This window comes from Lagopus leucura, unplaced genomic scaffold, assembly GCF_019238085.1.
Source record: "Lagopus leucura isolate 7727_CA_CO unplaced genomic scaffold, USGS_WTPT01 Super-Scaffold_100001, whole genome shotgun sequence".
NCBI lineage: Eukaryota > Metazoa > Chordata > Aves > Galliformes > Phasianidae > Lagopus > Lagopus leucura.
In genome coordinates, this window is record NW_024962262.1 from 6,613,444 (window position 1) to 6,626,643 (window position 13,200).

Here is a 13,200-nt window from a genome sequence, read left to right on the forward strand (position 1 = left end):
TTTGGCTGATTACATTACCTTTGTGTCATACTGACAACTTGAGTAAGCTTTCAAGATTGTCTGTTACGATTTGCAGGATTTTGAAAGTAGATTGTGCTAAAGTGAGGTTGGTGGCAATTAGTCCACAATTAGTCTGATGTTTGGAATTCATTGATAAAGTACTTGAAACGTTGGTCAAGTTGATACCTTGCTTGGGCTTCTGTTTCCCAGTATACTGTAGTTTTTTTTTAATGTGTCTGATGGTTAGTGAAAATATGACTTTGTAAGAATTAATTGGACTAACTTCAGAATGTTCAACTACACAGGAATTCTGGAGGAGCACATTAACCTGTCTGAGATATCAGATTGCCTTCTGAGGTTGTAAAAATTATTTTAGTAAATGGTTTATTTGCTTGTAGCTAGCAAAATGGTAACACATCAATTACAGTGCTGATGTATTACAATGAAGTATTGTAATTCTTACCTTTTTTGGTGTTGTGCCATTATTGATGTGAAGACATGTTCTTTTCCAGACAACTGTGGTGTTTTTCAAAAGCTATAGGGAATAGCAACTACCTAGTCATAGGTTATCTTGAATAGGAAAAGGGCATTCTGATTTGACATTGGATTTAGAAATTCAAGTAAGAGTTATCTGAATAGCCATATGGATTTTGTTTTCTTGCACATAATTTGTACAGCAGTGAAGGCGGGAAAAATCAGGAAATTGGATGGTTCTGAATGATAGGTATCACAAGCAGAAGCTATAGCCTGATTTTAAATGTCTGTGCATGCTGTGATCTGCCATAGGCTTTAGGGTAGAGTCAGCTAGCTAACTGGTAGTCATAGATCAATGGAGTCTCACAGGATTTGAAATAGTTGTAATTCTCAACAAGCACATTGCCAAACTGTTCCAAGAGAACATTAAACTTCAATGGGTAGCAGAATGGTGTCGTTGCTATGCTGACTTACAGTGTCAACATAATTCAGAAGACATTACACATCTCTTTGAAAGAAATTTTAGTGAGTGGCCATTAATCATTACCTTTGAGGGCAATAGGCCCTCTGCTTACCAGTTCTTACTGATAGACTTGCATATTTCTGTGGATCAGCAATTCTCAAGACTCCTAATGAGAGCAGAGGAACTGATTTGGGCTCCCACTAAGATTTAAGATTTTAATTTTTAGCGCAAGTATTAACAGGCTGGATATTCAGTCTCAAGCAACATTTACACATTATATCAGAATGCAGGAAAAAATGAAGAAAATTATAATTCTAGTAACAGTTTGAATAAAAAGAAACTCATATCATTAGTAAACTATTTTTTGTTCCTTAACTTTTGGCTGTCTGTCATAATTGTAGTAATTTAAGTTATACATGAGACATTACAAATGAGATCAAATCTATTAAAACTTGATATTCTAGAATGTATTAAGGATATGCTGCATCTGATGTCACTGCTACTTCGGTTTTTTTGGACCCTCTGTTCTCCTGTTAGGTCAGTTTGTCACATTTCTCTGAATTGCCTGGGACATAGGAAGCTACTGACTGGTAAAACTATCTTGAACTTTTACTTGTCTTGAAGTGCAGATAACCATCCTGTGCTGTAGTATTTTGTAGGTGAAGCAAACAGGCAGCATAAGAAAAAAAATAAAAAAAAACAACCCAACTCTTTAAGCACAACACAATTTTATTTCTTACATTCAACTTTCAGCTTTACATTTTTCAGACCAGTATTGCCATATATACACATACATTCTGTATGCTCAAAAGTCTAAAATTGGCATAATGTGAATTAATACGTTAATGCTTACATAGAACTTCATTTATTTTAATTACAAAACCATTTTGACAGCTTAATTCAGGTAAGGGAAAGCAAGAAAATAGTTGAAGAAAAAAACTTCAACCTTGGATAAGCAACTTTTTAAACAGCTTGGTTTGGTGTGTTGCATCAGATGTAAATCTGAAGGGTCTGACATGCGGTAGTTGAGAGGCTGTGGGTTGAGTTGATAACTGACAAAAATCAATACAGTTCAATATTTCAAGTACTCCTAAGGGCATTTATATCTCATTTTGAATATATAATAAAACTGCTTAAGGTAATAGATTCAGAATTCATTTTTGTTTCTTTGGAGCTAGGCCGCACCTTGAGTACTGTGTTCAGTTTTGGGCCCCTCATTACAAAAAAGACATTGAGGCCCTGGAGCTTGTCCAGAGAAGGGCAATGAAACTGGTGAGGGGTCTGGAGCACAAGTCTTATGAGGAGCAGCTGAGGGAGCTGGGATTGTTCAGTCTGGAGAAGAGGAGGCTCAGGGGAGACCTCATTGCTCTCTGCAACTTCCTGAAGGGAACTCGCAGCAGAGTTCAAGCCTCAAAAGGTTGATGAGGCATTCGACTGTTTCTATCCTATCTTTCTATTTTCCTACTGACAAAACTGCAGTCATGTACATTCAACCCAATTGTGTTTGCCACAGATGAGGAAACAGAATGAGAAAGACCTTATACACTTCTGTGATTTAATTGCTTGTGTTTTAAATTAATCTTTCTTTGTGGCAATTATTGTGTGTGTGTATATTTATTTATACTTGTGCAAAGGTTTGGAAATGGACACTGTAGAGATGCTTGGTAGAATTTCATCTAACTTCCAGACTCTTTGTCTTGTTGGGTTAGAGTTTTTCAGCTTCTGTGCATGTACCAGTTTCATACAGTAATTCAGTTTTTTAATTTGAGATTTAATCTTACTTTTTCAGTCAGAACTTGAGAAGCCTAGAGGAAGGAAGAAGCCAGCTATCACAGACTCAGAAGAGAAGCTAAGCATAGATGACCTAAATAAACTGGGACAAGAGCAGAAGCTAAGAGGCAGTCAGCGGGGAAGGAAGAGACCTGCAGTTGTTTCAGAGTCTGATGAAACACAATGGCAAGAGGAAAAAAGGCTAAAAGAAGATGTAATAGAAAGTGAGGATGAACAGAACAGTCCGCCAAAGAAAGGGAGAAGAGGACGCCCTCCCAAACCAAATAATGGGGGAACACCAAAGGAAGAGCCAGCAGCAAAGTCATCAAAAAGGAGCAAAAAAAAACAAACGTCAGCAGCAGCAGTAGAGGAGGAGGAAGAGGAAGAAGAAAGGCAGACTGAAAACATTGAACAAAAGCCAAAAGGCAGGCAAAACAGGTCGACAAAAAGAGCGCAGCAGAGGTAAGTCAGTCTTCTTGTAAGTGCATCTCTTTTTGTATTGTTTGACATCAGTTATAATTTGATACTTTGCAATTTGGGTCTTCCTCAACACAGAGCAGAGCCATCTGAATCTAGTACAGTTGAATCAGCACAGTCTACGCCACAGAACAGACGAGGAAGGTCATCAAAAACACCACCATCACAGCAAAAAAAAGTGTAAGTGGTGAATATTTTCTGAATTTGTGTTTAGTAAATTTAAAAATATTCCTCCGTGCCCCCAAGCAATCATTTGCTGAAAATATTTCAGAGTACTTTAACTTTCAGTTATGAAAATAAATTGCTGTTACTATTTCTAAAAGGTTTTCCCCAGCTACCTCTCCTAGAGCATCTCAAACTAGAGCAAATAGGCCATGAGTAAATTGAATGTGCTCAGGTAGTGTATATGTAGCACTGCTCTTCTAGGAGAAAGGTCAGTACAACACATGAGGGCCTTGAGGATAGGGCTTTATAAAGACTGCAAGGAGTAAGAAGCATTACTGTTTGTTTTAGATAGGGAGGAAGAATCAAATTGTTACTACTGTGAAATGATATGGTGAAGAGTATAAATAAATATTTTCTAAATAATAAATATAATAATAAATAAATATACTCTGGTTCTTCTTAAATTAATTTCCATTGACTTTCTAGTTTATGACCTCCTTATTTTAAGGTAATGTATAATAAAATGTTTTATGGTCCACAGAGAACAGTTCTTGAAAATTCTAAGTCGTGTTGAGCTACAAAATAAACTGTGACCAGTTTAATTTTCTTGTGCTTGCTGTAAAAACTACTGTTATCTCTGCCTTTTCTTTAAATGTACGTGCAGTGTATGTAAAGCAGAGGTGTACAAGTGGACAGGAAAATAATAACTGGAACATGGAACAAATTTGCAACATACCTTTCCAGAACCTGGTAGTAAATTCCTTAGGGTGCTACTTACACACATCACCATTCTGGCCTTTTTTTGTTATTCTGTTGCCAGTATTGTTTTTCTAGAGTGTGGGCTTCTCCTCTGGCAGGATCCAGATTTGCCTGTCCTATTTGCCTGTCCCCGTCAGTCTGTTTTTTCTATACCTGAAATCCTTGCCTGAGCAAGTTTGTATCCTCCATGAAATTCCAATTTCTCACCTAATCTCGTGTTCTGGCATTTTGCACTCACAGTATCCCGACTTTTCCAGTATTGTTTTCCTGCCTCTTCACCCATATGTGAGAAGATGAAGCTAGCCTGTGAATAATTCTCCTGCTTCCTTTTTGATTGTGTTGCTTCTGTCAGTCTTAGAAGGCCTCAATTAAGCTATTGATTTTTCAGAGGTTGCCATGTTGTTTGGTTGGTTCTGAAACTCCCTCTGTACTTTAATTATGTGTAATTTGGTGGTTTTATTCTGAGCTGTGGTTCTTGTGACTGAAAATTCCCTTCACCTATGGTTTGAAGCTGGTGGAGGACAGTTGTTTAGGGCCTGTATCACCCCCAATGAGGACTGAAGTGAATTGTCTATCTGGAATGGAGTTTCTAGTTTAATTTCATCCAAGAAGTCACGTAGTTTGGGTGCATCAAGACTACTTCACAGACCAAACCAAAGAGTCGCAAAAGGCATGAATCAATGATTTAATTGCAAACTATGTGAACTACACAAACCAAAATGGTAACGTGAGTGCAGCCTTTAGTTTTAGATGCATATCCAAGTTTCATTTTCTTGTTTTTAAAGCAGGGAGAGCGTGAGGCCTAGCTCTCATTTTCAGCATATGGTTAGGGTTTTTTGGGTGTTGGTTGTGTTGTTTTTTTTTTTTGCTTGTGATTCAGCTCTAATAACTAACAAAATATACGATATTGTTGATTGTTCTTGATTATCCTGATTAGGGTGATAGTATTGCTGATTTATCCCTAGCTCTTAGTATGAGCTAGTTTGGAAGCTTTAGGTCTACTACAGTGTTAACTTCATAAATAACAGTATGTGGGTTCTTCTAGGTCTGTAAAATGATACGCACACAGTTATTAAAATTCTGTGGTGTATAAATCACAGATCACAGAATGGCTCTGGTTGGAAGAGACCTCAAGGATCATGAATCTCCAACCCCCCAGCCATAGGCAGAGCTGCCAACCTCTAGAATTTAATTCTAGACCAGGCTGCCCAGGGCCCCATCCAAGCTGGCCTTGAACACCTCCAGGGACAGGGCATCCACAACTTTTCTGGGCAGCCTGCTCCAGCACCTCACCACTCTCCTAGTAAAGAACTTCCCCCTGGTATCCAAACTAAATCTTCCCTCCTTAACTTAAGACCACTTCTTGGTTTACTGTTGTGTCAGCTTTCCTTGCGCTGTGTCTGGTGCTGAAGAGCAATACCTGTACTGTCCATAGATGAAAGACATTGTTCACCATTCTATTCCTGGCATTCTATTCTGAAAGAAACTGGCTTCCAATTGCTGTTGTTCAGATTCCTATTAATATGTCTACTATTCTTTGTACAGATGAACTAAAAAAGCACAAAAGGTAGAAATATGTCATAGATTGGAAACTTAAGGCTGCTGTTCTTATCAAATGAATGTTAGTTCTCTTGCAAAGCTGATGCATCTGCAGACCCATATAGCATGAAACTGATTTTAATTTTTCTTCTGATTTTAGCCGTGCGGGACGTTCCAAACAAGCAGCTAGTAAGGAGAATGAATCCAGTGAAGAGATGGATGTATTTCAGAGTAGTTCACCTGTCAGTGATGATGTTCCCCAGGAAGAAGTAATGGAAGAAGAGGAAGTTTCCACAATCAATGTAAGAAATGCCTTCTGTTTTGCGTGCTTTTTTTTTTTTTTTTGAGTCTGTAGGATTGTCTTTGTATTGATGTGTTTGAAGACTGACTTTTCCTGTTCCCATAACTTAACCTTCCTTCTTTAAAGAGAACGAGGTGGTGGTGGTCAAATGTCAGTGTTGTGTAGCAGCACTGCAATGTAGTTTCATAGGGAATTTGCATTTCTCAGACAGAAAATGTCAGTTTTTCTTAAGAGTCCTAAGTTTACTGTCCTGCGTAGCTTTTGTTATCTATCTGATCTGCACACAGCTTTGTGGGGATTTCCAGGTAATTCATACCTTTTCTTGTCAGCTATATTACAATAGTGAGTAATGTGACTAGCTTATTTTTTTTAATATTTGAAGAATTCAGGGTTGGTAACGTAAATAAAATTATGTGGTCATTGATCAAGGCTTGTACTTAGGATAAAAGGAGTGATGAACGATACTGTAGTCAGTTTCTTATGCAATATTGTGAGAGAAGGCATTTTCTAAATGCATTTCCATTATAGACTGTATTTATTCTTGATTTTTTCAGAACTTAGTATTTCTGTGCAAATATTTAAAATACTTTTTCCCCAAACAGGTGCGTCGCAGAACTTCCAAAAGGGAAAGGCGATGAGTGAGCATGTAGTTGTCAGCCTTCCAGGTGAAAGCTTTGAAGAATGCTTTTAATATAAAGCTTGAGACTGAACAAAGCTGTTAGTGCACAAATGGGGTTGCTAAAAAAAAAAAAAGACAAAACCTATTTTACTCTTACTGCCCCTGCATTTGCAGTCCCTAGGTCACAAGCTTTAGCCACACACACGTTGATATCATTAACTGTGGATTTTTGTGAAGTGTAATGTGCGCTGGCTTTGTAGACATATGAACTAAAGAAGAAAACTGTAAATAGTTTTTTTAATGTTTCTGACTTCTAAAGTGCTTGTATAGCTTTTATCTGCAGCTTTAAACTGACAGTGCCCCACTGTTTATTGGATCTATTGATTTAAGAATGATCTCAAGCAATATCTGTCAGTGTTCGTATTTGTACTCTTGTTGACATTTAACTGTGAAAAAAAATCAGTTGAACAAATAGTGCTACTTTCCTTTGCCACTATTTGTTGAGAAGAAATGCAATGATGTTTGTTTGCTTTGTGAATCTGACCTGGTGTTTACCTGTAGGCACCTACCTACCATCAGAGGTGCTAAATTACTTTCTTTTACAGTTGAACAATGTTGGATAGAATAACACAAGAGATGCAAATTGTGAAAGTTGTTTGACTTGTTTTACACCTCAGTATTGATGCCAGACTTTTCTGGACTTCTAGTGGCATTGAAAAAGTTCAAAAAAGATTTAAAATATTATAATTTTAAAAGTGTGTTATTAAATAATGTACTGAAACCCTACCCATTTTATCTTCCCCGTCAGTTTTTATTAATCTACTGTATCAATAAAATTCTGTAACTGAGTTTTTAAGTCTAGTATGTTAATGTGTATAGATATTTCCTTCTGAACGTGATGTTCACAAAGAGCAAATTATTACTACATTATAATATGAAATCTGATATATAAACATTAGTGAAAATACAGTTCTTATTACAATGTAAAGTTAATCACAAAGAAAATTTTATTGATGCAGTGTGTCTTTATAAAGCTGTTCTTGAGAGCCAAGTGTTTTGTATTTTATAGTGAAGTTGCATGTTTATGAAAAATGTGCTGAAAATGGGATGTAATGTTTTTTTTTGGAAACTCGTATCTAGCAGTAGTGTATGGTAGGTTGCCTCATGAGAGAGCCTTCTGTTGAGAGTTTATTGTACTTTTTTCTTTTTTTTGTGAGCCAAATTTTTTTGGTATGAAGAGCTACATTTCTGTTGAATGACTGCAGTCGAGCTGTTGGTGATTGCAGTCAAGGTATTCAAGATTTGAATGAAGCTCCGTTTTTATTTTATGCTACAGTAGAGAAGTTGTATTTGTATTTTTAGGTACAAGCCAGGGAGAAAAACAAGAAATCAAAACAAAATTCCTCTGTCAACACCCTGTGTGCAGTTCTACAGTTTACAAACTGTGTCTTTGAAAACCAAAATGTATAGGTTATTATACCTTGCTTTGCCAAGCACGTATTATAATTTCATGTGCTGTTCTCTCTCTGGTTCCCTACAGTTGGCAACATGTGAAAAAAATCAATTTCTAACTTCAGAAAATTGATCCCATTGAGTAATGGAGCATTTTCATATAATCCATCAAGAAATACATGATAGTCGCAAGGTGACCTGTAAATGTTTGTGGGATGAATAATAATACTGAAACATGGATTTACCGATTTGTGAACTTAGAATGTTGCTAGTAAAGAAACCTTTAGACTTTTTTTCATTATGTATTTTTTGTTACTGATGGAAAAAGGTGCTTTTAAACTAGATTGTTCTGCCTGTGCTTAATTTTATTCTCCCCCCGCCCCAGTATTCAGCTTTTCAACATTTACACCTGTTGGTATGGAGAAATGCTGCCTAAAATGGTAACTAGTTTTGGTTTGAGTTGATTTCAAAATAGTTGGCACAACTGAACTGGCTTACTTAGGATTCAGCAGTGCAAATGCAAGTTGTTTGTTGTGGTTTTTTTCCCCTTTAAAATGATTGAAAGCTAGCTTTATATTTTCCTCTTTGACAGAATTGCACTGAAAACATTTATGGAAGATGTATCTTTGAGTCCATTTTATACAAAAATATGAAAAATTGATGTTGAAACTGCTGCAGACTCTTGAGGCTTTATGTGCATAAACATGGTTAGGTTAAACTTCATCAAATATTGATGCACATTACTGATCATAATGCTTAATGTAAATTTAACTTTAGTTTTGCAATTTAAATGTTGATTTCTTGGGTTATAATGTGTCATTCATTATTTCTTGAGAAATAGGCACTGCAAATATTTCATTCTTATCTTCAAGCCTCTTTTAAGTTTATTCTCATCTCATAAAGAAAATGAATATTTTATGTACTAACATTTTGAGATCTGCGTACAGTAGCTACAGTAGAGTATAATTATATATAAAAGATAAATTGCTAACATTCAGTTAGCATGCTCTCTACAATGATAATGTTAACTTTATAAAATGTACTGTATTACATTAAAAGATCAAGTTGAACTCGCTTATAACAAGTTCCAGTATGAAATGTTTATGAGATTGCCGAAGTATCCTGCTGTACTTCGCAGCAGATTACGCTTCTTTTGTGTCACATTTCTTTTTCATGCTGCAGTGCAACAGGAAAATTTCTGTGATCTGTAGTTCATATGTAAAAAGCAAACAGTGACTGTAATCTTGATACTAGTGTTTAAGAATAATTTGCTATGATTTCAGAAGCATGGAGTTTTTTTTACTTTTTATGAGCTCAGATTATTAATATTTAGCACTAGCTAATCCACTAATAGGAAGGAAATATATGAAACTGCTTGAAAGTTGTAGTGTAAATACACCTATTCCACCTAGGGTACTCTAGATTCCTACATGAATTATATTTGACTCTGACAATTGACTTTATTTTCTGGCAAAATTGAGCCCTTTTTCAAATATTTTCATGTTTGCTGTTTTGACATTTCAATCTATGTGAACAAAAACAGAATTAACAAAAAAGCATTCATATTAAAGACACTTCCACTGAATATGCATATGTTCAATTTGTGAGTTACGTGCGAAAATTTAGACTTGAAGATTAAATAATACTTCATTCTGACATAGCATTTGTCATTTGGTGTTCTCAAGAAAACCCACTTCATGTACCGGACTGAGTGCAATTGTATTGCTATTATATTTCTCACGTGTAGGTTTTGTCACATCATCAAAGTCTACTTTTATGAATGCGTACAGTATGCCTTGCATCCTGCAAGTTTAAATCCCTGTGTTTGTGGGGTTATTTTATCCTGTGCAAAAAACCTACATGTATATGTTTGAATGTTCTTACACTTCTACATACAGGACATGTGATGGTAAGGGAGCATATGCGTGTACACATGTACCCCAGGTATACAAAAGTTGGAGTTTATATACGGAATTTTTAAGAAACCTATCTGTTTAATAGTATATATATGTATTTTGTAGAGATTGATACATCTCTACCTCACCAAGGTAGGTACAGTATGTATTATATAAAGAATTTTTAAAAGAAAAACATTTGGATGTATTTCATGCTTACAAGCCAGCATGTCCACAAACAGGTGATGAAGACAAGCGCGATGGCCATCCCACTATAGACTGATGGCTCTTTGCTTTTACAGTAACGGGGACCAAAATGATCAAAATGTACCCAACCAAGATCTTTTGTCCAGACCTCCAGAAGGAGGAGCAGAAGAACCTGACTGGATTTCTGTTTCCTGCTGTGCTTATGGGTTGGCACTCTAGTCTTTGCATCTTTGTTGGATGTTGCCTTCACAAGAAGATGCTTACTAATTTAGATGCAATTTCTGAATGCCGGCAGAAGTGACTTCAAATACATAGATAAATAACTTCCTCTGTTGAGAGGTTTTGCCGACGTATTTAGGACATCCACCTCGTTGTGTACATTACAGCATCTGGAACTCTGTTGCTAGTGGAAAATAAAGAGCCAGTTGTTGGTAATGGGGAATAGAAATACTGGGGTGAAAAATAAACAATTTGCTTTGAACTTGAAATTCTGCTATCTAAAAAATCCAATCTCTGCACAGAGTTTGCCAAGTGCCATTATGTTTGTATTGGCAGGATAAACATAAAATAAACATCATACAGCGTATGTATGGAGTATCTACAAGTTTCACACTTGCATTTTTTCCAGTGCCTCACTACAGACATGATGTGGTTTTCAGCAACACATTCATTTCTGTAATGATAATGTGTGTTCTTTACAGATAGCAGCTTCATATCTATGCATGAAGGAAGGAAGGCCTCTCAAGTGCTCGTTTCCAGTCCTGCAGATGGGTATTTCAGTGCTCATGTGATAAGTTTGGAATTAGTTTTAACATAGACAGTTTCTTTGGAGGATGGCTGCCGTCTCACGCAGTGATTTATTTGCCTAGCTGTGCTTCTGATGCCTCGCATACACAGAAACAAAGGAACGTGGTATTTTGAAAATTAAAGCAGTATTATTGAATACATTTCCTGCTTACTCGGCAGTAATTTTATTGAAAATAAACAAACTGTTTGCATATCACAACTCTGTTACTTATTTCTGAACAGATCCAGAGAGCTGAAGGTTAAAGATTTTGTTACGGTTCTGTAAGACTCAGTGTTGTTGAATTTTTATTTTCTTTGGATAGGAGACAATTGCTCAAATTACGACACATACTGAAAAGGTGAACTTGGTAACAGTCTTATTAGTAGTAATTTCTGTTATAACACGAAGGAATGTGTTAGTATGAAACATTCTTCCAATAAGACCCTTTTCTTTAAACATCGAAAAGAGTGAATGCCAAACTGCTTTCTCCTAAAGTCATGACAATTGAAGTACTCTGATGGGGAGCAGCTTTGGGTTGTTTTTTTTTATATTTGACATATATTTCAAGCTTACAGGTTTCTGTGCTTTCGGTAATGCATTTATATTCAGCACAATTCTTGTAAACTAAAGATATTTTGAAGAAGAGTTTTTAATCCATACTTAATAAAAAAAAATAATCAAGGTGTTTATTTTAAATAGTGAGTTTTATTTTTCTTTATAGCCATGTCTACAGATGTAATAATGTATTACATGAATCTGATGTACCCTAACATTCCTCTGGAGCCTTTGGCCTACCATGTACTGAAAGGTACTGAAAACTGCCCTTGTATTTTCCTGGAAAGGCAGTTGCTGTTGTCCTTCTCTAAACATTACTTCAGAAAGTAAGAGCTGGGAGAATTATGATTGTTTTGTTTACCTTCTGTTTATCTGCTGCTATATTCTATATGACTTGAATGAAAAACAATGGTGTGTGGAGGTGTGCTGAGTGAAAAATAGGATGTTAGAAATGAGTTACTAATTTGGCACAGAGATGAGTAAAGGGTAGGGAATCAACAGATGACATTGAATAGCTACTTTCCGATCACATCAGGTGAGCAGTGGTAGGAGTCTTGTATTCAGAATGAAATCCTCCACGAGGGAAAGTAAGTTGGTGGCTTTTTTTTTAATTTTTGTTGTGTTGGATTTTTTGTTTGCTTGTTTAACAGTTCTGCTCTCTTAAAAAAATAAATAAGAGAAGATATGTTGCTTTCTTTGGTTTGGAGGAAGAGGTTGTGGTGCTGAAATGCACATAAAAGAATTGAGGTTAGTGCCCAAGTAGTGGAAAGTGGGGCTGATAGCTGCTAGAGACCAAATTTCATAGAAGGGATTCTAACCTCTGTAGATACCAGTGTAAGGTAATGTATCATCCATCTGAATGCAGCACTGCAAAGTAAGATGGGTCAAGACAAGCAGTGCAGAAACAGGAACTCTTACGAGCTGCCTAATAGTGCACCTGTAAACACTTCAACTGCAGATAGCAATAATCAGTAATGGTGTTCCACACACTGCCTCTCACGAAATCTTTTAACTTGAGCTGTTCTCTCCACAGCTTTACGTGAAACCTCAATGACCCAATCTTCTGTAGTCATTTCATCTTAGCAGCTTCCTCACATTTACCTCATGTACGTAATGCCTTCTCCTAGGAGATGTCATAGCCCGCCATTGCTACTTCAGTGGTCCCCAACAAGCTGGGGGTCTGGAGCTGTATTTCTTCTTTGAGGTATCATCTGGCTCACTGGCTGTGAATCAGCTGCAGATGTCATGCTGCTTGCTTCACAGACGTCAAATTGTGAAACAAAAGCAGCCATCAGACTACTACCCAACTGCATCATACTCTGGAAAATGTGCACGCAAGTTCTGTAGCTCTGGTGAAGCAAGCTGCACTCGGGGTAATCATTCTTATGAGCTGTAAAATTGTTTTCCAGTATCTGACCAGCATTATCCAAAGGAAGGTCAGGTAAGGGCTATGTGAGTAGCTAAGTTGGGCTCACGTTCTGTTTTGTATGAGGACTGCTCAAAAAAGAATGCCTCCTATTTCATTATGTTGGGCCATGATTGCAGAGCAGGGTGTTGGTGGTATGGCAGTAGAGGTTGAACCTTCCCACCAGTATTCTGTTACGTGTTGTTGCTGAGTGACAGAGGGCAGCATAGGGGCAGTCTGACAGAATGGTGTCTAACACGGAAGTACATGTGAAGCAAAGGTGTGGCACTGAGTTCCTCCATGCAGGAAAAATGAACCCACTGCCATTCATC

The 13,200-nt window shown here is 36.8% G+C and overlaps 1 protein-coding gene across 3 annotated transcripts in view; it reads left to right on the forward strand.

Annotated features, from left to right (window-relative positions):
- Window positions 1-11,124, forward strand: part of PDS5B (PDS5 cohesin associated factor B) — a 103,787-nt gene extending 92,663 nt beyond the window's left edge. For 2 of the 3 annotated variants that reach the window (XM_042867717.1, XM_042867718.1), the window contains exons 32-35: window positions 2,727-3,169; window positions 3,263-3,364; window positions 5,808-5,949; window positions 6,551-11,124. In XM_042867717.1, coding sequence (XP_042723651.1) covers window positions 2,727-3,169; window positions 3,263-3,364; window positions 5,808-5,949; window positions 6,551-6,586 — 723 coding nt within the window. In that variant the 3' untranslated portion in view covers window positions 6,587-11,124. The remainder of the gene's footprint in view (window positions 1-2,726; window positions 3,170-3,262; window positions 3,365-5,807; window positions 5,950-6,550) is intronic. The other variant, XM_042867719.1, reaches the window with a different exon arrangement.
- The last annotated feature ends 2,076 nt before the right edge of the window (window positions 11,125-13,200 follow it).